The 26252-nt window shown below is 36.8% G+C and overlaps 1 protein-coding gene across 1 annotated transcript in view; it reads right to left on the minus strand.

Annotated features, from left to right (window-relative positions):
- The window catches only part of CSMD1 (CUB and Sushi multiple domains 1), a 1526452-nt gene that overhangs the window by 254707 nt on the left and 1245493 nt on the right, over nt 1-26252 (minus strand). Inside the window, exons 30-33 of the mRNA XM_075202483.1 lie at nt 22523-22717; nt 18842-18958; nt 15644-15757; nt 6639-6734 (exon numbers count right to left, since the gene is read on the minus strand). Coding sequence (XP_075058584.1) covers nt 6639-6734; nt 15644-15757; nt 18842-18958; nt 22523-22717 — 522 coding nt within the window. The remainder of the gene's footprint in view (nt 1-6638; nt 6735-15643; nt 15758-18841; nt 18959-22522; nt 22718-26252) is intronic.

The following is a 26252-nucleotide window of genomic DNA, read 5'->3' on the forward strand; positions in this document are numbered from 1 at the left end:
TTAAGTTCAAGTAATACCGCGCTCATACTCCCATAAAATCCGGGGATATTGTCTGGGCTCGCCCCGACGTTCTGGGCCATGGCTCAGTGTGAACGGGGGTCCATGCATCTACCAAGATCTGATGACATGGGAATTAGACCTGGGACTTTTGCAGAGTTATTCAACCCGGGTCTCACAGAAAGGAGCTGATTGGGGGGGTTAGGGACACTGGAACATGACGTCATTTAAATGCTGCAGAGGAGAAGGGGAAAGCATGGCAGATTGGCAGGAGGAAGAAGTTAGGGAGCAGCTTGCAATCAGAGGAGAGGAGGAAATCCAGAAGCAAATAACTGGTTCTGTAAAGGATGCCACAGTGTACTACAATATTGCTAAAATATTGTCTGACTAGCACGGTAAAGCGCACCCAGCAGCAGGTAGTGATCAAGTTGAAGGCACTAAGAAAACAATACTCAAAGTGCATGATCACAATCACAGAAAGAGTGGTGCTGGCCGTATGGAATGGCCATTTTATGAGCAGTGTAACATGGTGTTCGGCAACTCTGCCCAGGCTAATCCTATAGCACTGTCCTCCTGTAGCTGCCCTGATGCTTACAGTCCAACACCTGATAGCAATCAATCAAGTGTGCCCTCACTGCTGATTAATGAAGATTTGTAGCAAGAAAATGCTGAGTTTGACTTTTGAGCTGTGAACGAAGACAGCATGAATACGTCTGCAGACCAATTTGCGGAGTCACAGCCTTTGCCAGCGACACCATCTTCCCCAGCAACATAACCATTGCCAGAGAGATAACCTTCGCCAGTGACAGAGACCCAGCCTCTACATTACAACACTAAGTTTCATTAACTTTAATATTAAAAAATTAGATGAAATAAACACACGAGAGTTTAACATTAAAAATCTAAATGTAAATACATATTATAATATCAACACGTATGTGCGGCAGCATGAAGCTAGTTTTCAGGAGGGAGGAGGCCTCAAGCACATATCACCTTACAACACTGCTATTTTATTTTGCAGCAACATTCATTCTTTCTTGGTGGCCCTAATGTGTTTTGCTTGTTTTCCCATTTCTAGTTTACAATGTTCCTCAACTGATGAAAAGGCTCACAAAGATGAAACAAGCTACAAAAGCCATGACCACAGTAATGGTTGAACAGCTTAAGGAAATGAATATGGCTATGCAGGAGCAAGAAGACGCACGTCTCCAATGCTTCTTGGATAATGAGCGCAGGCTGTAGAACTCTTTCCTTGCGCAAATAATGTGCCATCTTCGAAAATCTATCCACCACTACCCAAATAGTATTGCACTTTTTACTAGGAGGAAGATCAGTAACAAAGTCCATACTAATATGGGTCCACGGCTTGGAAGGAATGGGTAGTGGTTGAAGCAAACCCGCTGGAGTTCTGCGGGGAGTCTTAAACTGGGAACACAATTCACAAGCAGCCACAAAATCTTTGACATCTCGCCTTATAGAAGGCCACCAGTAACTTCGAGAAAGAATTTCAAAAGTCTTGCGTTCACCAGAATGTCCAGAAAAACGAGAAGAGTGAAACCACAAAAGGATTTTCTTCCTAAGAGCAGGAGGCACGAGGGTTCTCCCAAATGGTAGCACCTTAGTGGAAGAAGCAGCCAGAGAAACACATTTGGGGTCTAATATAGAGTGGTTAGGACCATCTTCAACGTCTGAGGACGTCACAAAAGCTCGAGATAGGGCGTCTGCTTTTTTATTTTTTGCAGCTGGTTTGAAGGTTATGATTAGTTCAAAATGAGAAAAGAAAAGAGACCATCTTGCTTGACGAGGATTCAAACATTGAGCAGACTGTAAATATGACAAATTTTTATGATCAGTAAAAATTGTCACAGGATGACGAGCTCCTTCCAACAAATATCTCCATTCCTCTAATGCTACTTTTATAGCCAGCAACTCCTTGTCCCCGATGGTATAATTCTTCTCTGCAGGCAGAAGACCCCGAGAGTAAAAGGCACAAGGATGGAATTTTTGTTGCTCCGATCTTTGGGAGAGAATGGCTTCTAAGCCAACATTAGAGGCATCTACCTCTAGGAAGAAGGGAAGCGTCACATCAGGCTGTCGAAGAATAGGAGCGGAGGAGAAGGACTCTTTGAGAAACTGGAAAGCTTGAAGGGCCTCAGAGGACCATTGTTTAGTATTGGCCCCTTTACGAGTTAGGGCCACAATAGGAGATGCAATCGAGGAAAAATCTTGAATGAAGTGTCTATAGTAATTGGCAAAACCTAAAATACGCTGAATTGCACGAAGAGTAGTTGGCTGAGGCCATTGTAATGCAGCATTCACCTTTTCTGGATCCATCTGAAGACCAACTCCGGAGACAATATATCCCAGAAATGGAATCTGGGGCAACTCAAATGAACATTTTTCTAGCTTGCAGAATAATGATTTTTTTTCAGAGTCTGGAAAGGACCTCTGCCACATGTTGATGATGAGAAGGCAGGTCCTGAGAAAAGATTAATATGTCGTCCAGATAGACGACGACACAAACATATAACAAGTCCCGGAAGATCTCATTAATGAAGCCCTGGAAAACAGCGGGGGCGTTACATAACCCGAAGGGCATTACTAAATATACATAATGCCCGTCTCTGGTGTTGAAAGCTGTCTTCCATTCGTCACCGGACCTGATTCGAATTAAATTATAGGCACCACGAAGATCCAACTTGGTAAAGATCCGGGCTCCCTTGATACGATCAAATAACTCAGTAATTAATGGAATGGGATACCGATTTTTGATAGTTATGGCGTTAAGTCCACGGAAATCTATGGAAGGACGTAATGACCCATCCTTCTTTTTTACAAAGAAAAAACCTGCTCCAGCGGGAGAGGTAGAAGGTCGAATAAATCCTCGCTGGAGATTCTCTTTGATGTACTCAGATGTGGCTTGAGTTTCAGGTAACGAAAGTGGATACACACGACCGCTGGGAGGAGTCTTGCCAGGTTGAAGATCAATCGGACAGTCCCACGAACGATGAGGAGGAAGACGTTCAGACTGAAGTTTATCAAATACATCGGCAAAAGAAGCATACTGAGGAGGAAGTCCCGGTGAACAAGGTGAAATGGAGGATTGCTGTATCTTGAGAGGAACGACTTGAGAGAGGCAACGATGATGACACTCAGACCCCCAAGACGTAACTTGAGGAGTGTGCCAGTCAATCTGGGGAGAATGACGTTGAAGCCATGGAAGGCCTAATACAATCGGACTGGTAGTAACAGGAAGAATTAAAAATGAAATTTCCTCCTGGTGTAATACACCAATTTGAAGGGTTACTGGAGACGTACTCTGGGTGATGAGACTAATAATAATGCGTGATCCATCGATAGCAGTCACAGTAATAGGTATTTTCAAGGTAATCACTGGTAGGGACCATTGATTCACGAGGGATTTAGAAATAAAATTTCCTGCAGCTCCAGAGTCAATAAGTGCTTGGGACATGAAAGATTTGGTAGCAAAGGAAACAGTAACATCAAAAGCACAAACTTTTAATTTCGTAGAACATGGAGAGGACTCCAGGGACCCTAACTTCACCTCTCCAGAACTGGTTAGGGCCTGGCATTTCCCGATTTTTTAGGGCATGAATTGAGCATATGAGTAGAATCAGCACAATAGATACAAAGTCTATTTTTTACTCTTCGGTCCCTCTCCTCTGAAGTTAATTTGGAGCGACCTATCTCCATAGGTACTACCGGAGATGAAATTTGGCGAACTTGAGGACTTGAGCGAAGAGGTGCTTTATATGAAGTTGTTTTTTCAGATTCTCTTTCACGAAATCTCATGTCTACACGATGGCAAAGAGAAATCAAATCTTCTAGAGACGTAGGTAATTCTTGAGTAGTCAGTGCATCTTTAATTTTATCAGAAAGCCCCTGCCAGAAGGTGGCAATTAAAGCTTCAGTGTTCCACTGAAGTTCAGAGGCTAATATCCGAAATTGAATGACGTACTGGGCTACAGTACGAGAACCCTGACGTAGACGGAGGATGCTGGATGCAGCGGAAATAACACGACCAGGTTCATCAAATACACTTCGAAACGTGGAAATAAATTTGGCACTATCTTGTAATAATGGATCATTTCTTTCCCACAGAGGGGAAGCCCATGCAAGAGCTTGTCCGGAAAACAAGGAAATGAGATAGGCCACTCTGGAACGATGAGTAGAGAAATTTTGAGGTTGAAGCTCAAAATGAACTGAGCATTGATTTAGAAAACCCCTGCATGTTTTGGGGTCTCCATCATATTTTGAAGGAGTAGGCAGGTGTAGCGTGGAAGCAGGAGACACCTGGGATGGCACTGGGGAAATGGATGAAGGCACAGGAGCATCAACAGTAGCTGTGATATTTTGCGCAGAAGTTCCTTGGGAGGCTAACGCCTGGCAACATTGCAGCAATTGTTGTTGGCGAACATCCTGTTGTTCAATACGGGTAACCAGATACTGCAGCATCTCTTTAGCTGTAGGTTCCCATCCTGGGTCTGTCATGGCCTGATCTTACTGTCACGGGCACTAGGAGTCTTTGCCCAGGATATCACCAGATGATGTTCTTACCAGAGTAATATAGCTGATACTATGGTCCTCTGGTAGCAGGGTGACAACGGAACAGGAGAATCAGCAGAGGGTGAGAGAATGCTCAATGAAAGTCTATGACTAGCAGCAACTGGTAATGACTTAGATGTATGAACACGAGGAACCAGATGGACAAGTAAACGTGAGGAGAGTCAGTAGTTAAAAGACAGGTTCAAAATAAGTTATCATTTTGTGGTCATCACTAAGTAGTGTATTTCTTTGCTTTCCATGTAGTCAGTACATGTGCCATGTCATAGGGATCAATAGATTCCTAGCCTGCAGAATTTTTCTGTAAGTTTACTTGGATTGCATTAGCAGGGGAGAAAATTAGTTATTAAAAATGTGTTCATCTTGACAAGCCCCTAGAAGTGGTTGAGTGATTCGGATTGTGGTGAGTTATCATGTGCTGTGAGATGTATTGTCTTGTTTATTTTTATTTTACAGTAATTGGCAATGTCATGAGCTATAAATGTTGTGTGAGTAGGCAGACTTGTATTAGACTTGTATTATTGTGGAGTCAAATATGAGAGGATTTGAGGTGATAACACGATATAGTCTTTAATCTCACTAGAACAGTAATATTTTTAAATACAAAGCCCTATCACATTTTTTTGAATGTGGATTGTCAATTACACCTTTACCCAATAGGTGGTGCACCTTAGAATATATGATTTATATCCTAAGACAGCAAAGAAAAAAGTTTTTTCAATAGATGGCACTCAAGGGCTAAGAACATACAAATTAATAGTTATTGATATGCATTAAAAATATTGTTTTGCCCAACACACTAATGGGATGAGTATTTTTAAAGCATATCAATAAATATTAAGCTTTACGTTCTTAGCCCTTGAGCGCCCTCTGTTGGAATAACTTTTTTCTTTGCTGTCTTGGGGTTTGAGGTGAGGGAAGGAATATATATGTGGAGAAATTTGTTTACTTATATAAGTGAAGGGTCGAGAAAGAAAAATGAAGATTGGAAGTTAAAAAAAAATAATCAAAGTTTAAACTGTATTTACACCATATGTCTTCAAAAGTGTTTTTTTGGTTTTTTTCTGGATGAGATTCTGGATGATTGGAGTGCCAACATAATGGCTAGATAAGTAACTTCGTTTGGCAAGTGTAATATGCGGAATACGTTGGAGGTCACTTGTTTAAAAATTTTCGGCATGCAGCACATTTGCTTTGAGCAGATGTGCTTCCACTGTCCAACTTTCACAGGTGGAGCCTTTCCGACCTTTACTTTTTCGGAACTCCACCCCATAAAAAATGCCACTTCAAAAATGTATTTATTTGTTAATGTTTATTTATAGAACACCAACAAATTACACAGTCTCAAATAAATCATGACAGAGAGGAAATGAGGACTGTATTTTAAATGTTTTCATTATATTTCCATATAAAGTACACCAGGATGGTTCAAACGGCTTCCCATCAAAAGTATTGTTCGAGCCTTATTTTCACGATCTCCGATGAAGTGTAAAGAAAATTTAATTTTGCAGAGGAAAAATTCTCTGCGAGGAGGAGAACACACCTGAACATTTACCATCTCCACCCCTTGAATCAAATTTAATTATTTAGTCCCACAAAACGAAACCTATTTGCATGAGGCCATAAAGAAAGGCACATAAGTATGTTCAGCCTGTATTTAGTTATAAATACCCCCGATCCGCTCAATGCCTCTTCTTAGAAGATTACACATTTTGCAGATGTCACTATTTTGAAGTGCAAATAAATTTGTATCGCATAAAATTTGGTACATTTGTGCAAAAAGCATTTGCGCTGCATTGGCTCCGCTGTTATATTTGAATAAACTACCTCTGGGATCAAGTACTGGGAAAAGAGAGGAAAAGGTAGCTTTTTCGTTGGCTGTTTTACTATAAGAATCTAACTGTATCTACATTTTGTATCTGTAACAACGGCATTAAATTTTACAGAAATGCAGGCAGTAAAACCTTTGCTCTTGATTATAACTAAAAACAGACTTATGACTATTAAACTGCTGCAATCAAAATGTTTATAACATTATGGGAAAAATGTTCAGTTACCTTGGTAAACAAAATGAAATCCCTTGGCGGGTGCGCCATTCGTTGTGCTGAATCTCACAAGGATGTGATTAGAAGTGGCTAATGGCATGGTCTCCCCTGTAAAATAGTACATTACAATATTAGGTTGAAGCCTTAGACTTTTAATTTCTGTATAAAGTATACTTGTAAGCAATGAAAACATCTTTAATTATAAAACATTAAAAGCAAACAAAGTAATGTACCCATTTTTACCACATACTACACATGTGTCCTTTATTGCTAACCTAAGTTTACAACTCTGGCAGAGCATATTTGGCATTGCTGTTTTTGATTATTTTGTGATCTACGTCACCATATTGGGAATATGGTTACATTTTGAGATGCTGATGCGTCACCATGTTGCGTCATTCTGTATATTTATAAATGAGTTCTCCTTATTCGGATACTGCTTTGTGCATTACCTCCTAAAAATTTTACTAACTGCGTTACTTTGCCGTTTTAGCTACCTTAGCCATCATCATCATTTATTTATATAGCGCCAGCAAATTCCGTAGCGCTTTACAATTGGGAACAAACATTGATAAGACAATACTGGGTAATACATACAGACAGAGAGGTAAGAGAACCCTGCTCGCAAGCTTACAATCTATATATATATATCTAGAATCTATAGCCATGCATTTATACAGTCACCGAAAATGGCAACTCTACTGGGCTCACTGTGTTGGAAGCCTGATAATATAAATGCATGGCCATAAAGCACAGAAAGAAGTTAGGAAGCAATGCAATGTGTTTACTAAAAGTTACAGGAGGGTATATGCAAGACCCAATATATAATATACAACACATTTAAGTAAGCTGATGGAGGAAACACTATAATAATTCTTGTTAGTAACGTGCATACTGATATCAAAATGAATCTATGATGCAACAATCGATTGTGTCTTATTATTTGTCAGGCACTATTAATTCATTTTTACTGTCGCTGAAGGCTTTGAAAAATAAATATTCTGCCTTTCCTATGGGTATCCCTACTTGGCTAATTAATCACTAATTAGCCAATTGTACTTTTACATACACGTTGAAAACATTTCCACTCCCACACAAGGAAAATTAGAAGATTATAGTGTGCATAGATGTAGACAAATGTTATGTCTTAATGATTTCATCCCATTCTACTGTATCATTGCTAGGACACCAACAACTGTTCCTTTAATAAGTGACACTTAACACTGATTTATGACCCTGTTCACATTTCCAGGAATTATCAGACATTGTATCATTTTAAAGGTAAATATGTGCAGATTAAAAAAATACAAATCTTTCTCAATAAACTAGAAATTTAGTAGACATTTTTTTATATATAATATATTTAAGTCTAATACATGTATTAATGTTTGATTTTGTAGCTAACCGTACAATAATAATCACTGTATTTTAGCTTTTATCATTCTTTATACTTCCCAGAGCATTTAGTCTATTTTCATTCAGACCTCTCTGATCTTAATAAAGATGATTTCTAGACTAGAGCTGTTAAATCTAAAAGATGTTATACTTTCAGCTATGTATTCATACAAAGAAATGCCTTATCCCCTACTCACTTAGTTCTACAAAATTGCGACAAGGCAAACGTGACTAGCACAATCTTCTGTACATTAAATTTTGATTGAAGTTATAAATGGAAATCTTTTGACTTTGGTATTTGAACAATCTATTCAGACTAAGGGAAAAGATCCATTGAAACTTTTTTTTTTTCCTGTTTTTTTTTTTTTTTTTTTTTTAAAAGTAGTGAATAGACGTACAAAGCTTTAGAAAGGTAGACTGCCCACTACAACTAAAAGAAACAGCAAGGGTTTTGGATATTGGGGTGTGGTCAGAGAGGGGCATAGCGGTTTAGAATCGGCAGAAGAAGCTTGACAACGAAATGGGGTTTTGTGAAAGGAGAACATGAAATGGTCCATTGTGAGCTGCAGATTGGTACTAGATAGGGAAGAGTTAGTAAGAAAAATAGGTTTTAAAGACATTTTAAGAAAATTGAAACATGCTTAGGAAAAGAGGCGTGATAAGAAAGGTAAATGTAGCAAATAGAAATATTGCAAAGTGATAGAAAAATTTGAGAATAAGGAAGATATGGGAAATGTCTGTGAGTGCATTCTATTACAAGCTATTGACTGCATGGTAAAAGAAAGGTGAGAGGAGTAGGAAATACTAGGATGTGTAAATAAGACAAGTGGTGCTTCACACATAATGGAGAATCCAGCTGGGATCTCTCTGGATTTACCATACACAAGCAACCTGTGAAGATACTAGAACAATAGAAATACTATTTCTTATGATAACAATAGCAAACAATTTTTTTAATATCACATTATAAAGACAGATTGGGTTCTATTTTCTTATGTTTAAAGACTGGATATAATGGATCTAAAGGTGCATCTTTTATGCATCTTTCTGCCTTTGCAGTCTAGTTTACTTGTTCCTCACACTTCACTTTTACATGTCATGCAATATTTCTCTTGTAAACTAGTTTTTCTGCAGTGTTGTATGATTATTTCATTTATAAAATAAACTTTGTATAAAATAATGTTTATCTCTTTCCAAGCTAACGGTGTAAGAAGCAATTTTGCTTTGGTATACATAGTATAGGATAGGGATAAGAAGTCTGAGTCAAACAGCATGAACATACACAACACATGCCAAATAGCCAAACGGGGGAATTAGAAGTCCATAATGAAAAAGTATCTCCACACAATGAGATTTTTTTAAGTCTGTTTACAACAACCCAACAAATGTCTTAAATGGTTAGCATGTTCACTCAAACAGAAAGAATATACATTCTGTATAAGGACATTTAAGGTCCTCTTAAAGGGCCTCATTTAGAGTGTAGCGCAAAGTAAATTTCAGGCACATTGTGCACATTTTCAGTGACTCGCATGCGCAGTAAGCATCAGTTCCGCCTGCTTTTCAGACGCAGTGTACACTTGCGACAGCTTGCGTCTCAGTATGAGGAAAAGGGTGGAATACAGAGTTTTGTAGACGTTACCGTCAATAATTTAGATACTATGGGCGTCTACCCGCAAAAACAACCCTACACGGATCAAGAGCAGACGAACATACGTCAAAAAAAGACTGAAAAAGTGTGGCAGGAATTAGGTGGCGCAAGTAGTTAGCTAGCAGCGGGAACTGGTCGCAGCTTAGCAGGGTATTACGAGTGGGATGCAACTGGGGTTGCATGCCACTCGTAATACCCTACCAAGCTGCGGCACACTCCCACTCCTGCTCTTGCATATACATCTTAGACGAACATTGCGTCCGACTCTAAATGAGGCCCAAAGGCTACAGACTCACTTTATTTGACATAGATAGGAGCTTTCTTTTGTTCATTTTGAACAAAACTCGATGAGAGAAAACTGCCATTGCTTCCCTCCTATAGCAATGATGCAGTGTTTGAAGTGTACAGTGATAAAATGGTGTTTGCATCCTCTTCTCAGTCTTTTTTATGATGTTTTATCATTGCTGTCTGTATAGATAACATACATGATTGTCTTCCTATCAGTCTTAAACATCATTTAGCTCTTCTACATAAATTGCCTGGTGGATTTGTTTTATTTCCAGATGAAATAAAGGTGATGTATATTCTTATGTTGGACAGACACACACACACACACACACACACCAGTCATTGTCTTTCACAAGCACAATTGACAATATCCAGTATGGCCTGTGATATTGCAGGGTGTGTGGACAGCATAAGATGGACAATATTTTAAAAGATTCTTGTATTTCATTTATTACGACATTATTCTCAAAATTATCTTAGGACTCTACGTATGTAGGTGCTTACTAAATCATACAAATATGTTTATGTAGTTCACATGAGTAATCTTAATTAACGGTTTAATTATTTGTAATATATATATATATTCACTTGTAGATTTTCAAGATTCCAAAGTTAATATAAACAAAGACATTTTGTTATCTAGAATGTCATATTGAGACAATAAGAATTTGCAGGCAATTAGGGCAAGATGTCAAAATGTTAGAACTCGATAGTCAATACTGAGATCCAAATGTAAGACTTGGAAGAAACTTAACTTGCTTTCTCTCCAATTCAAATAGATTAAATTATATTTAATTATAAATGTGGAATAATTGTTTGGAAACGTGACTCATGCAGTTTCTTTTCTTTCCTCATAGATAATGTATTATATAGTATTACTGGTGCAGAGCACAAGAGGATTCAAATGATGTTTAGGCTGTTAGATTTTCATACCTCTGGCAATTATAGACTTGAGATTGAAAATTCAATAATAACATATGTAATAATCTACCTTAAATTAATTCATTTTTGTAATGATTCTCTGATTCTTCAATTGGACATTACTGACACAGATCCTTTATCTTATGCTGCAATCATTTCCTTTCAATTATGTAAACACAAGAAGATCAGAACACAAGGCTGTGTGATATACTGCAGAGTTTTTGATTGATATACATTTTTGGGAACGCTCAAGAAAGATTATTAAACTTATATTCTATTTTAAAAAAGCAAATATCTCTGACCTGATCTCTTCAAATTCTGCTTGGAGATTAAAAGTAGATCCATCTTTTACATTTTGTCTGGGTGTGTGATCATCTGGTTCAACATTTACAGAATGAATGTGTAAGCATTAAAATATTTTTATTTTTACCATTTTTTACTATTTAGTAAATTATACAATGCAACTGTTGTATAATTTGAGGTATTCCTCATGCAATTAGCCAGATATATACTCTGATTGTTTGGAACATATGTGCAATAATAATGCAATATAAAATTAGGGGTGAGTGAATCTCCTAGATTGAGTGTTCATGACATTAGGCATATAGTCCTTTTTTTGTTTCTTATGTATTTTATTTTAAGTAGCTTCTAAATAACTTTTCTGTCCCTGAAGTACAGTGCCAGCTTTCCTTTTATGGTATTAGAATATATACTGGATGTCTCTACTCCTTCTGTTTTGTATAGAATAACATTGGCATTTAGGAGAGGCTAATAGAAAATGAGAAAGAGAGAAAATGTAAACCACTAAAACATAAACTTTGTGCTGGATTGAATACAATGTAAAAAATATGTGATCTTGAAACACTAATTTAGGATGACAGGGCCAAGAAAAAAAGAATTACTGATTGTGCAATATTTGTAATTAGACATACATAGGTTCTCATTTAGAGTTGGACGCAATGTACATCTAAGACGCACATGCAAGAATAGGAGTGCCGCAGCCCTGTAGGGTATTACGAGTGGCATGCAACCCCAGTTGCATCCCACTCATAATACCCTACCAAGCTGTGACCAGTTCCCGCAGCTAGCTAACTGCTTGCGCCACCTAATTCCTGCCACACCTTTTTAGTCTTTTTGTTGTGTGTTACTTCTGCATCTTGATCCGTCTAGGGTTGTTTTTGCGGGTAGATGCCCATAGTTTGCAAATAATTCACGGTCAAGCCTACATAACTCTGTGTTCCGCCCTTTCCCTCATACCAAGATGCAAGCTTTCGCAAGTGTACACTGCGTTTGAAAAGCAGACGCAACTGGTGCTTACTGCGCATGCGCGTCAGTGGAAATGTGCAGGATGCGCCTGAAACGGACTTTGCTTACGACTCTAAATGAGGTCCTTAGTCTGTAACAGATGTAACTAAAGTAATACATCCATATCTTTTGCTGCTTGCTCTGACCAAATGGCATCAGCAGGGCAAAATATATTAATAATGCTACATCAATACACTAACATGCAGGAGTACACTTACATTTTTGTCAGTAGGCATTGACTGTTGTTTATAATAAATGTCAAGTCAAGTGAAAAATAGATGTAGTATACATAAAAATATAAGTGATAATAATGTTCAATTGTCAAGATTAACATTATATCAGCATTTCTGCTGATATCTATGGACTGTAAAAGCCATACTTTATATAATGTAGCTTAAAACATTTTTACATCAGAACGCATATTAAGTGTCCATTCTTTTAGAGGCACTTGTAGCAGTTTATGAACCATATTTTGCAGACTATAAATCACTCCGGGCTATAAGCATCATCCAAATTTTCGGTGGAGAATGTAAAAATAAATATTTCTTTCCACACAACACACAACGTTATACATATGCACAGACGCACACAGAATCCCTATAAATATCCATATAAATATATACAGTCACATATGGTTTCTGTGCTGTAGATGCTTGTACCTGTAGTATGACACCATTACAAGTGCTCAGTTGATACAAGGAAGAGACTTTACTCCTCCCGATCAAGTTAGCATTCAGGACCTCATTTAGAGTCGGACGCAAAGTCCGTTTTAGGCGCATCGCACAAAAAACACCATCCAACATGTGCAGCAAGCACCAAATCCGCCTGCATCTTGGACACAATTAACACTTGCCACTCACTACTAGAGAATGGGAGGAACGCGGAATTGTGAAGGCGTGACCAAGTAAATAAACCTAGTTGCAGTGAAGCACAGACGCAACACTCGTCAAAACAGGGCTAAAGCTGTGGGGCAGGAATTAGGTGGCGCAAGCGGTCAGCTAGCTGCAGGAACTGCTCGCAGCTCGATAGGGTACTACGAGTGGCACGCGACTGGGGTTGCTTGCCACTCGTAATACCCTACCAAGCTGCGGCACACTCCCACTCCTACACTTCTTAAATGGACTTTGCATCCGACTCTAAATGAGGTCCTCAATCTTTATTAAATAGGCTTCCATGGTAAAGGCTATCGCTGAAGAAAGCGATATCGCTTATCTGTGATTGGCTGAGCAGTGTAAAAGACCCCTTCGATGTCACAGCCCGTCCACTAAATGGCAACTGCACGTTGCATTTTTTTTATCTTTTATATGGATTACTTTGGAGTAAGTAAAAAACATTTATTTTAAAATTAGGGGGGAGCCATAATAATTTACTAGTTATGGCAACAATATTAATTGCATATTTTATACAAGGGGGCACTAACAATTATTGTATCCTTTATGAGGGGCACATAGATTTATTATATTCATTATAGGGCATGCAAATCACATGTGGTTTAAGGATTTGCAAACTATCATACATCGGATGAAGTTTGAGTTTTCGACCTCCACTCTGCATGATATTAAATCTGGCTGTTTTGGGTTGAAAACTGTAGATGTATGGTTTGGGAATAAAAACCGCATCTGATATGTGGTAGTTTGCAAACTGCATACCAAACCGCTTAGTAAATCTTCCTTTAAGTGTTTTGAATTATTGCAAGTAAGCCAAAAACAAAAATTCTTACAAGATTATATTTCTAATTAGCTCGTGAACTTTGAATCGCTCAGTATCTTTTTACTAAGAAAATTAGTAAGGACTTTTTTCTATACTTTATTTAATGGAGATATTATCTTCACTTAATCTTCATATTATGTCATTATAATTTCATGGATTTTCTATAAACTTGTAGTGTCCTTTCCTACAGCTTTTCAAATTATGTGAGCATCACATATAATTTATGACAGAGATGCAATGTTCTCATTCTAATAAATGATACATGAAAGTATTGTAGTTCTCAACTAGCAGTGTAGAAAATGATCTTCATGGTCTAACCTTTGCTTTCAATTGTCCTTTTTTAACATGTCCTTTTAGTGTACTTATTTTTGGCAATAATATATAAAATGTGATCAAGTTAGCATTTAAAATCTTTGAACTGTACCTGAGCCTAAAATACAAGCTCCCAAAATATAAAAAAAAAATCTTATAACTTTAATAAACATACAATACACTTTCTAGTAATACGAGTGTCTCTTAAGCCTTAGGCACACGTACAAACCGTTACTCCCTTCTTCTCTATGCCTTCTTCACTAGCCTTTAAAAGTTCTATAGGCACATTCTGCAGATGGCTTGAATAAAGGAGATAGGGCTGTTTCTTGGTGCTCTTTCCAAATACAACTCCCCAAATTAATTTTAAGCCTTCTATTGCTACAGTCAGTGGATGAAGTGGGAGTATATGATGAAATGCCATACAGTCACTTCTCCTACTTTCTTCATTTTAAAACTCTCATATTCCATTCACTTACATTCCCATTACATTTTTCATACTGCCACTTCTAAATTTTGATACCACTCCTTCTAAATTTCCACATCAACTACTGGCTACGGGTTAAAACATATATGTCATTGCATGTCTGTTCTTGGCACCAGATATGAACCTGCATATTAGTGTTAGTAACATATATGGCTCTGCGCATTAGTTTTGGCACCAAAAATAGCATTGTTTATTAAACTTGCTACCAGATAAGGTTTCCTCTAGAGCCTGTCTTGCTATTTGTTTAGTAAAATGGAGCTTGACCCTAGGCAGTGAAGCTATTTACCCCACTGTCCCGCAAGTTCACGTAATAAAGGCACCCATAATAATTGAATCAAGCCGTGGAGAGAATATGGATACAGTGTTTTATTTGTTATAACTTTAATGGGAAATATTTGAGCTGTGCAGGAACAAGCTGTCTATGACCCAGATGGGATCAACAAGTAATAATATTAACCAACTAGCTGTTGGTTGGTATCCTAGCCTGCTCAAGAAGTAGAAAACTGAATCCTGGACTTAGCAACTCGGTCATGACCGATATCTGGAATTATTGGTGGTTGAGTTGCTCATGTCACAGCGGCTGCTACTCAGCTTTAAGTGGCCTCCGTCGAGCACCTATATAAATATCAGTCAGGAGACACCAGGGAGAAGACAGTAGAAGGGAATGAGGCACAGCAACTGCAGTTTTTCCGATAGTTCAAGTGGAAGTGAAGCTCATATAATTAACAAGTATCAAAAACTCTAATATATCCCAATATTCCATTAAAATACTGCAGTATTAGTAACAAATATCAAATACATTTGCAGTGCTCACATGCAAAACATATAACAATATAGACAACCTTTTGGAGTAAACACTTTATGAAAATGCCTTTATGAAAACACAGACATAAAAGAAGCACAAACATAAGCACCATGTTGTATAGAAATAGTGGAAATAGTAGTTTCATTTACCTGTGTGACTCCCTGAGAGGGAACTGAGCAGTCTTGATTGTGGATGAGCACCATCAAAAAGTTCAACCAAATCATTTAATGCTGTCTGGAAATAGGCAAACTGACCGAACACAACTATTGTAGAAAAAAATAACTCATTTTATTATGTTGGTATTGCTATTTTTACAAAGAAATCAGTATCATCAAATGCAATCTCATAGGCGGAGGAAAGTAAATCTTCAGAGCACAAATTGTATGGAATGAGTTAAAGTACAGTATTGTTCCCTCTTTTAAAGCCAAGAGAACTAATAAGCTGCAGCATATTTTTTTTAGAGCTTTACATGTGGTCACTCTTTGCAGCCCTTTGTTCCTGGGGCTCCTCTGTTCCTATTACAGCCCCAGACAAAAACCAGGGAAAGAAGAGGGGTCAAAAAGTTTGTAATGATTGTTCATGCTGCTCACACCAACTCTACACTACCACTTAAAGGTGGCTAGATAAATTGATTTGCCAGTACTGTATTACTGAACTAGTAGAACCTCATAAACCATGGCTCTGGCTGGGGGTAAAGGGCCCCCTTAGCAAGTTATTTTATGAAGATGGTAGTGTAGCTTTAAGTGCCTAATATTAGTGCTGTTCAGCTGTTAAATTGCAAGGTATTCAGAAATGTGCACTTAACATTGGTGACCTTCATATTTCTCTTGTTTGTCATCCATCTCCAGGTATTATATGTAGATTGGGGCATTGATTCATCTGATTCTGAAATTCTGTGGAATTTCAGAGATTTCCTATAAAGAAGAGAGTCTAACCGCACCAGGTTTTACTATCCAATTACTTTGATCTAGGTATCCTCTATGCAATTGGTCATACAAATTTGTTCAGAATATTGGTGTAAATATTAGACTGAAAAGTGCACCCAGCTACTTAGACAAATGTGTATGGACAAAAAAGGAAAAGCAGAAATATATGGCAGGGCACTCCAGGGTATTCAATTACATTTTAAATAACACATTTTTATTGCTATGTATTAAAAGAAAATTTATCACTGGTTCCACAAAAGGTCACAAAATATTAAAAGCAGAGGGTAGCGAAGTGTAGTGATTAACTTGAAAAAAGTGATTAAAAATGCAGGGTTAACTGCAATCGCTTTGTTGTCTCTTTATTTGTGTAATTAATAAACACTTTGATTTGTGTCTTAATTAATGACTCTGCTTTAGTGATGTTTAATAAAAATCTAGGTTTCTCTCCTGTTTCTGGAAAAATATTGACTCTGTTATCACTTTTAGTAGTAACATCAGTGTACCCTTAATATATATATTTAGATGTCTAGTATTAGCTACCAATATGAAGCAGCTTCTCCCTATATTATATAGGTTAATATAAATTTACCATATTTGCTCTTTAATAAGAGGTACTGTTGTTTTTTTAATATATATCAATAAAAATGTATGATTTTAAATGTAATTGAATACCCTGGAGTGTCCTGTCATATATTTCTGCTCTTTCTCTTTGCTATACGAATTTCAGAGATTCCCTGCAGGCAAACTGATTTATGAATTAGTCCTAATTTACCATTGGTCTCAAACTGGTTACTAAATAAAATCCACTGGAAAATTGGGCATCCCAAAGCAGCGGAGATGCAATACAGAACACTGCTGTACTACCATTATTTCCCATTGGGACTGGTCCTACAGTTATAAAAGGACCAGACCTTTTTAATATGATTGTGGTACTGGATTCAGGATTCACAGGAGTGCAGTGAATAAATAATTTGAAAAATGGTTCTCTTACACAGTGCACTGTAAAAACAAACTATAAAGCTATACAAAATAACAAAAGCAAAAAAAATAAAAAGCTGCTTGAGAAGTTAATGTACACAGGGCACTATACACAGGCCTGTTTATTTCTGTTTCTGAGTGAACTAGCAAATTCACTTCTCTGCCAAACAGGTTATATTAAAAGAATAGGACTTATTTATTAATTAAATCTGTTTTATATTATTTTAATTAGCACTAGCTGGTGATATCAGGACCAGCACTATTTCCAACGTACGGTGCCTTATGTAAAATAAGTAAATTAGAAAATAAAAGTCAGAGTTATTTTAAAAGTCATGAATCACAATTAATTTTCATCAGATTTGAAAATGAAAAAGCAAAATGACCCTCCCCTCCCATGACTTTCGAGACAATATTTGGTGAAATTAAAGTGCACAGAATTTCTAAGGCTTCATACAACCATAATGGTAAGTAGATATTTTTCTTTATGGAAAAAACAAAAATAACCTAGAAGCTTACATTCAAGACTTCAAACCCTTCATTTATTGTACCAGTATCAGTACCAGTATCAGTACCAATACCAGTATCTTGCCAAAACTTATTTTCTAACCCCCTCTATGGATATGCAGAATAGGGTGCTGTTCAAAGTATTCCCTTGACAGATACTGAAATATTTTGCAAATCATCTCAGACTTAGAGACCTGAAATAGCCTGAAACAGATTTGTCGTGGACCTGTGTTTCCTGAATATATGCAGTGCATAAGGGAACTCTGTCCCTGCAAATCATTTTTAATGGGGAATTTGTTCCTGTTCATTGACCATTACTTGGCCACACTCCACATTTTGGATTATTGAATTATTGTGGCATTGAGACACAGCTGTTGTGAAACTAAAGGTCCCAGCATACTTTCCTAGCCTCTGGCAACAGTGGGAGGGCCACAAGTTGCCTAAATCTGTTGCAGAATAAGAGGAGACAAATAGGAGTTAGTTAATGGAATTGTTTGCACAAATACTGTTTGCACATAAGAGAATTCACTATATTAAGTCAATACTCTTATCATCAGAATATGGACTCACATTTTTTATTTCTGTTTCAAAAAAATACATTTTAGGAATATAATAGTTAAGGATGCACATTTGTTCAGTTTTTTTATTTATGACTTTTCTTTATAGAATATGTTGTTCAAAAATTACACTCATTTTGATTTTTTTTTTAAGAGCAGACCCTCCGTGAACTGATTTGATAACCACAAAACACCCACATGTGTTGAATCTTGAAATCTGCAGAATCATTTAACTCATTCTATATCACAAGTTGCAAGTGCCCTAATACCTCCTTCTGATTTATACTGATATGTGTATTTTATTATATTACATACACATTTGAACGATAATAAACAAATAGATGCATAACTAAATGAATAAATAAAGAAGTAAGCAACTTACCAAACTCCTTGGGAACAGTTATTGAATAATGGCAAATCTGTCCAGTAGTGTAATTATTTGGGTAATTTGGGGATAAAACTACTCCATCAATTCCCATGTACTGACCACCACAAGGTGCTGGAACAAGAGAAGTTAACATTTAATGTCATTGGTTTAGATTCAATTCAGAGTGATGCGCCATGGAATGCACTGCACGGCAATGTTACATCATAGAGGTGCATATGTGGGCTACAGTAGTATCCGGAAATGTGCACACCCGAACCTTATGTAGCTTTGAATCGACCCCTTAGATCAGGGGTCAGGGAACTTTTTTACCTTTTACCCCAAAATATATTTAGATATGCCGACGTTACCCCCTTGATTTGAAATGAAGAAAATCATATATTATTAATTATTGGAATTCAAAATTTGATAGAATCTATTAAAAATTTATTTGAAAGCTTTAACTTCAAAACTTCAGGATTTTGGAGAAATGATGTTTCTTCATTTTTGATACGAGAGCATCAATATTAGGGCATTTTGATGTCAGAGCGTTTTGGATACAGTCTTTAGCGTCCAATCGATTTCTCTGCTTTGTTTTTATTTTCCTTAGAGTGGAAAATCCTTGTTCGCAAACGTAGGTTGTTGCAAAAGGCAGCAACTTTTTGACTGCCTCCTCATGTGCAATTCTGAATGTCTTTGCAGCTGTTGACATCCAAATATATGACAGATCTGCTTTGCCAACCCTTGAGGCTCTTCTGATACAAAAGCAATTTCACATTTAAAGGGGTCTACAATCCAACTGACAGCATGTGAATTGGCAGCATTACCCCCAGGAATTTAATTTTTACCTCATTTGGGGTAATTTACCCCTGTTCCCTGACCACTGCCTTAGATTAATGATATTTTAAAACATTTAATTAAAAGCAAAACACTAATTTTAGCCCTTTTGTTTGCATTATTTGTGGATGCTACTATTTGTATATAGCTTCCATAACTTAAATATACAATGGACGTTGTTTATTAACACAAGTGCATAGTACACAGTACAATAACTGATAGCAACCAAACAGGAATATGGTTTCATAGGTCTAGTGCACTGTAGACTAATAAAACACTGTCTATTTTAGCATATAAACACAAATATAGATATTTTAGGTTACACATTGTACTGTACATTAGACAAATGATATATAATTATTAAATGCACACAAATGCTTAACTGTTATTCCAATCAAGGCAAACAATACATATTTATCCTTGTGGTAGAAATAAATATAAAAGGTTTGTTAATATCGGTGATTACTTTAAAATCTGAGATATCTACAAATATCACAGATTGAGTGTGCAGCAGAGAGGGAAGCATGTGCCATTTAAATTTAGTTTACAGCCCTCACCTTTATTTAAGCTAATGCACTTCTAACCCTTGTAAACTGTTTTATAACACCTGTATGTTTACTTTTGTGAACATTTTCTACTTTAACATGCAAAATCAACAAAAATAGTCTATTTTGTAGCTAGAATTCCTTCTTTAGTCTTTGGCTAGATGCATGCTATATATAGCTTTGTACCTAACATGAATACCCTGCATTTAGCCCTTGCAGTCAGCTCACTTAAGGCAGAGGGGCATAACCATAAATGATTCTTTGGAATTTAAACTATGATATTTATTCTAATTGTGTGCACTTTGATCTTCATGGTACACCAATAATCAATGGATAATAAGAGATGGTCCTTAGCATGGCAATCCACTAAATATTCCAAATAGAAGGTAATGAAGTACAGATTCCGCAATGATTAGTTTGGTATGAATGTGGGATAATTGCTGAATTTAGTGATCCTGTAACCTTTTATAAAGTCAAATATAGTATCCATTATGGCCTTCCAGCATTCAAATAAACTAAAAGAGATTTATTGAGCAAAGTTGTAAATTACATATATGGGTATATTTACTAAACTGCGGGTTTGAAACAGTGGGGATGTTGGCTATACCAACCAATCAGATTCTAGCTCATTTTTTAGAATGTACTAAATAAATGATAACTAAAACCTGATTGGTTGCTATAGGCAACATCTTCACTGTTTCAAATCCGCAGTTTAGTAACTATACCCTATAGTGTTTGGATATAGTGAAATTTGCCCTGCTGTTAGTAAATGACCCTTGTAATCTTTAACCTTAGTGAAAGTTATAAACTGGTATCTATGTAGCCAAGCAGTGTGTTTGAAAAAGTGGAGATGTTGTCTATAACAACTGATCAGATTCTAGTAATCATTTATTTAGTACATTCTACAAAATGACAACTAGAATCTGATTGGTTGCTATAGGCAACATCTCCACTTTTTCAGACCCGCAGCTTGATAAATTTAATCTATAGTCTCAACATTGATAGGTCTCAGGGAATGTTTGAAAGCTGGGATATTATGATTATGTCTAAATAAGAGCTAGGACTTGAACTGAATCCAGGTGCTTGCTGAATAATAACACACAATTGCAATATACCTTGTTGTACTCAGTTTTACAAATCCAAATATTAAACATTGTCAGGACATTGTGAGACATTGCGTGTATATTTTTGCTTATAGAAGACGAGGCTACTTTCTCTATTCCATTTATTCTATTGTTATTATTGCGTTTACATGATGTTTCAAACTAAGAAATCTCAAATTAATATTCCCATAATAACTGTCTGGTATTCTCAAAAATATGTGAGTAATAAAAAGGGTAAATGAGGGTAGTATAGGGTTATTTTTTTTCAAATACATTTATTTTTATTCCCGTGTCTGTATTATATTTACATTTTTCTGCCAGGGCAGGCTGGAACTTGTGATTCCCAAAGTGCCAGCATGCTCTGGCTGCCATGGGAATTATGACACTTGTAGTACTACAAGTGCCAACAGACCAGAACACATAATAATAGCATAATAATAGCAGTCTGGGCATTCTGGGACTTGTAGTGCACTACGGAAATAATGGTATTTTGTAATCTATTTTAAACTAATACCCCTTTCAAACTGCACCAGAAAAGTGGGTGAAAACATAGTTCTTTTCACCATGGTGCTGTTTATACCTAGGGGGAGGGGGACGGAGCATTGGGTAGATATGGCATTATGGCAGGAGGACCCCACTCTGCAGGCTTCCCTGCTATAGTGCTACAAGCCCTGCCTGGCAAATCCCAGCGCTGGTACTAGTAATGTCTTTATAATTTACAGTAGGAGATAAATTATCTCATATATAAAATCTAGACACACCAAGCTAAAATAACGTAACATACTACCCACGTTACATACAGCTCAAAAGCATATACATTTGAATTCAAATTACAATAGAAAGTTTCTTGTATGTGATACTTTTTACTGACTAAATAAAAAGAAAACATAGTATTGATTTCTTTTTAATTAGCCACTAATAGTATGATGTTAATGCTGCTGTCATTTGTTTTATTTTTTTGTTACTGTACAAACACAATTTTCTTCCTGATGAAACTGCAGTAACATTTCCTGACTTCTAGCCACTAGAGGGGAGCAACCACATGCATAGTGCTATTAGCTCACATTCAATGTGTATAGTAATCTGTGAATTTATATCAGTTGTCGACTGTCTTTAGCTGTTCTTTTCATTCTATCATTATATTTTACTAAAATGAACTTTAGCATATCAGCTACTATTATACTACAAATGTTTTGTAATAGAGGAAAACATACCGTTACACGATGGCAAACTCTTGTTCCATGCAGGCTTCCCATCTGCGCCAATCACACAGCTAATTGTTGCAGGCTCAATAATTTTGTAACCTGGGTCACACTGATAAGTTACTGTAGATCCAAGTTTAAAGTCTGTTCCAATTCGAGTCCCATTCATAATATTCCCTGGATCAAAACAAGCTTCTCTAGGCTTTTCTATTGTAAAAGAAAAGTATAAACATATAACTAAAAATAATGACTACAAAAGTAAAACATCATATTAAGACATTAAAATGCAGGTTATTTTATGAAGAATTCTGAGACAATTTTTAAAAATATGTGCTCAGACCGGGGAAATATATTGTCATTCTGTTACCGTTACTTTAAAAGCATGCACAATGTATCAATGACAGCATCCTCTTTCAATAATCAAAGTTCTTTTCAAGAGCAGATGAGCTTCTAATTCTGTAACTCAATCCAAGTTAACACTATACTGCTTATTACATTTGCTTGACTTTCTCTCATCTTCTCTTGTAAGCTACTTTTCTTTTCGTACTGAGGATTTCCATTTCCTTTCTTCTGCTTCCAATTCATGTGCAAGGTAATTTGTTCTCAAATATAACACTCGTGATCCCAGCTGTCTCTCTTTAATTATGTCTCCCATTCCCCATTTCTCTACATCTCCCTTTCAGCTTTTTTTTCTCTTGCTCTCAGTTTTGCTTCCAGCATTCTAGAAGTATTTGTTCTTCCTTGACCCATTTCCTCTGATCTTTGACCCTCTGCAGTCTACTGTTGTCGTCATCCTTTGTAATTTTACAATGACACAGCATGACCTGTTCTCAGCTTTTATACCTCTATAACATGTGTAGTATCATCCTCACTCTTTCATCAAGAATAATACAACCTTCTACTTTTTGACCTCCATACTATTTTATTACCAAGTTGTATACAATGACACATAGAGGTTTTTTCATTTTTTTTCAATATTAAGAGAGAACCTGTCCATATATTTTCTTTTATCATTTTGTAAATAGAAATTAATGACTATAAAATCTATATGGTATGCTATAGTTTCCTACTTGATCTCTCAGGAGTAGCGGCTTTCCTACCTTGTGTTTCACTTCTGGATTTAATTTGTCTATCTTTTATGTCCTTGTTTTATGTATGCTCTGTTTTCATGTTCCCTGGGACCGTAAAGCATTGTTGCTCCTTACAAATCAATAATAATACTGATAGACAAAGTTAAATTTTTTTGCGGTACTTCCATGTCCTAGGTGCTTACGCTAATATTTTTCCTGTTCAAGTTTAAATACAATATTTATTCTGAATATGCCCTGACGACAGACAACCTTAAAATACCCGTTGTTCAATCAGGTCACAACAATCTGTTGAAGATATAAAAGGTATAGGTGCTCAATAGCAGGACCTGATCAACCATTAGACTGATCCGACTGCAGCCTGAGGTGCTGCTGGCAATTTTTTTTTTATCAAATGGTGCACTCCATGACTATCTGCATCATCCGGGCCGCCCCTGGTCCAATGGGGGTGTCCCTGACTGTCACTATGCTGACAGGGAGCCTGATAGCAAATCCGATGCTGTTAGCTGCCTGTCTCTGCAGCCACAGAGCTCCTAGTCCAGTCTTGCAAGATTTACACATCTCATGAGACTTGACTAAGCATGCTCTGCCCCCCGGTCTGACAGACAAGTGGATTTCCTGCAGGCTGCCCAGAGGAAGACTGCTGTAATGAGGAAGATAAGTGAGTGAATGAGTGAGTGGAGTGGGGTGTGGAGGCAGGGTGGGAGAAGGTGAGGAAAATAGCTGCAGGGAAGATGTAAGGAAAATGGCTGCAGGGGGTAAGGTTAAGGAAAATAGCTGCAGGGGGGTAATGAAAATGGTTGTGGGGCTAGTAATAAAAATGGCTGAGGCAGTATTTAAAAAATAGAGCAGCTTTGGAAGGCTTGATCTCTTTATTGTGTGGTGGTTACATGGATGCTCTCTGTCATCTCAGCGATCACTAGAATGCTAAATATTAGTGGGTCTGGTAGAGGTTTGTATTTAATTGACCACAAAATATATTGCTTATATGTACCTGTACAATGGGGTAGTTATATTTGTCTATAAGGGAGAGTTTTGTTTAAACTAAAGAACCTAATCTTTCATGGATTGTTAACATTTTGCATTATAATACATTTTTTCCTTTTCAAAACAGGACCTCAACTTTCCAGAAGCCAGCAAGACGACAACAAGGCTGCAAGAACAAGCAAGAGAGAAGAGCAAGAACAAGCAAGAGAGAAGAGCAAGAACAAGTAAGTGACAATGGCACAATCTGTATAAATGTGAATCCTGGAGAATACTCCTGAACATTCATATTCAGGAGTATTCCTATACGCCTATACATTGGGGGAAGGGTTAAGGGGCACTACAGGTGTTTTAGCCTAGGGCGGCCTAAACCCTTAATCAGGCCCTGCCCAATAGTGTAGTATTTCACAATTGTATTGCAAGAAATACAATAAAGCCAGTGCACCCATTCCAAAAGCTTGAGGTTTTTCACACTTTTGCAACTAATATTTCTTACAACACAATTGTATAATACTACAGTATTTGGTGAATAAACCTTTTCTATTTGTAATAATAATAATAATAATGATGTGGACCTATTTCTATTGCATACATATATGCACTTCATGTAGAGAATCTTTACAGCTACACAATAAAAAAATCATAAACCAAATCACAACAAAAAAACATATATATATAATTGGCAATTATTTATAAACATTCAGGCAATTCACAAAAATGAGAATGGTTTTCTTCGACAGGTGCATATACCCCCGGTGTTTGCAAGATGTTCTTTATGATGGCACAAGATAGGGCAGATGTTTTTAGAAGGCAAATAATCAAAAACACAAATGACTTTCATCAAACCTATGTATTTGTTAACTTTATTTTTTAATGATTGCTAAAATTAACAAAAAAAGTTATTAAAATATTTTAGTTTCTAGTTGTCTTATTTCACACCAAAACAGAGATCATGACACACGCTTAAATGATGCGGCAGTGTCAGAGCATATACATATAATTGTCATGTTTATTGCACTGCACCTATATAATAGTAATACTATTTGTGCTCTTAATAGCAAACTGTTGTCTAAATTCTAAAGTTGAATTCTATAAATGCGTTTAGGACTGAATTGGCAATCAGACTACTCCGGCATTTTCAAGAAGCAGGGCCTGATTAAGGCTAGAGGTTTTTCAGCCAAATATTATAAACAGCCTCTCGGCCACATATATCATTAGTGTGTATAATCACACGATGAACAACAATCGTTCCAAAGTGCCGATTGTTGTTTCATTTGGTTGGTCGTACTGTTTAATAATCTTGTTCCAATCCTCTTCCAATCATGTAGCGTGTATGCACTCATGATCACGATCTCCATAGAGTTTACAGAGTCATGATCTTTTTCAGCTGATGCCATCAATGAATATGTTCTGATGACTTAAATGTAGAGAGTGCTGTAGATGGGTTTGTTTGTTAGTTCGTTTTGAGACTGAAAATTTCATTTGCAGAGTGACAGAAGCTAACGAAACTTGTAAGGACATGTGGATAGCTATAACAAGGGGGGTTTTAATCAGTGTGACAGGAATAAATGAATGAATCAATGAGTGACTATTGTGCTATCATTTTCTAAATGACTAGAGGACCAGATGAAGCACACAGATCTGAAGGTAAATCGTGTCCGTGTGTGTAC

This window comes from Mixophyes fleayi, chromosome 3 (assembly GCF_038048845.1).
Source record: "Mixophyes fleayi isolate aMixFle1 chromosome 3, aMixFle1.hap1, whole genome shotgun sequence".
Classification (NCBI taxonomy): Eukaryota; Metazoa; Chordata; class Amphibia; order Anura; family Limnodynastidae; genus Mixophyes; species Mixophyes fleayi.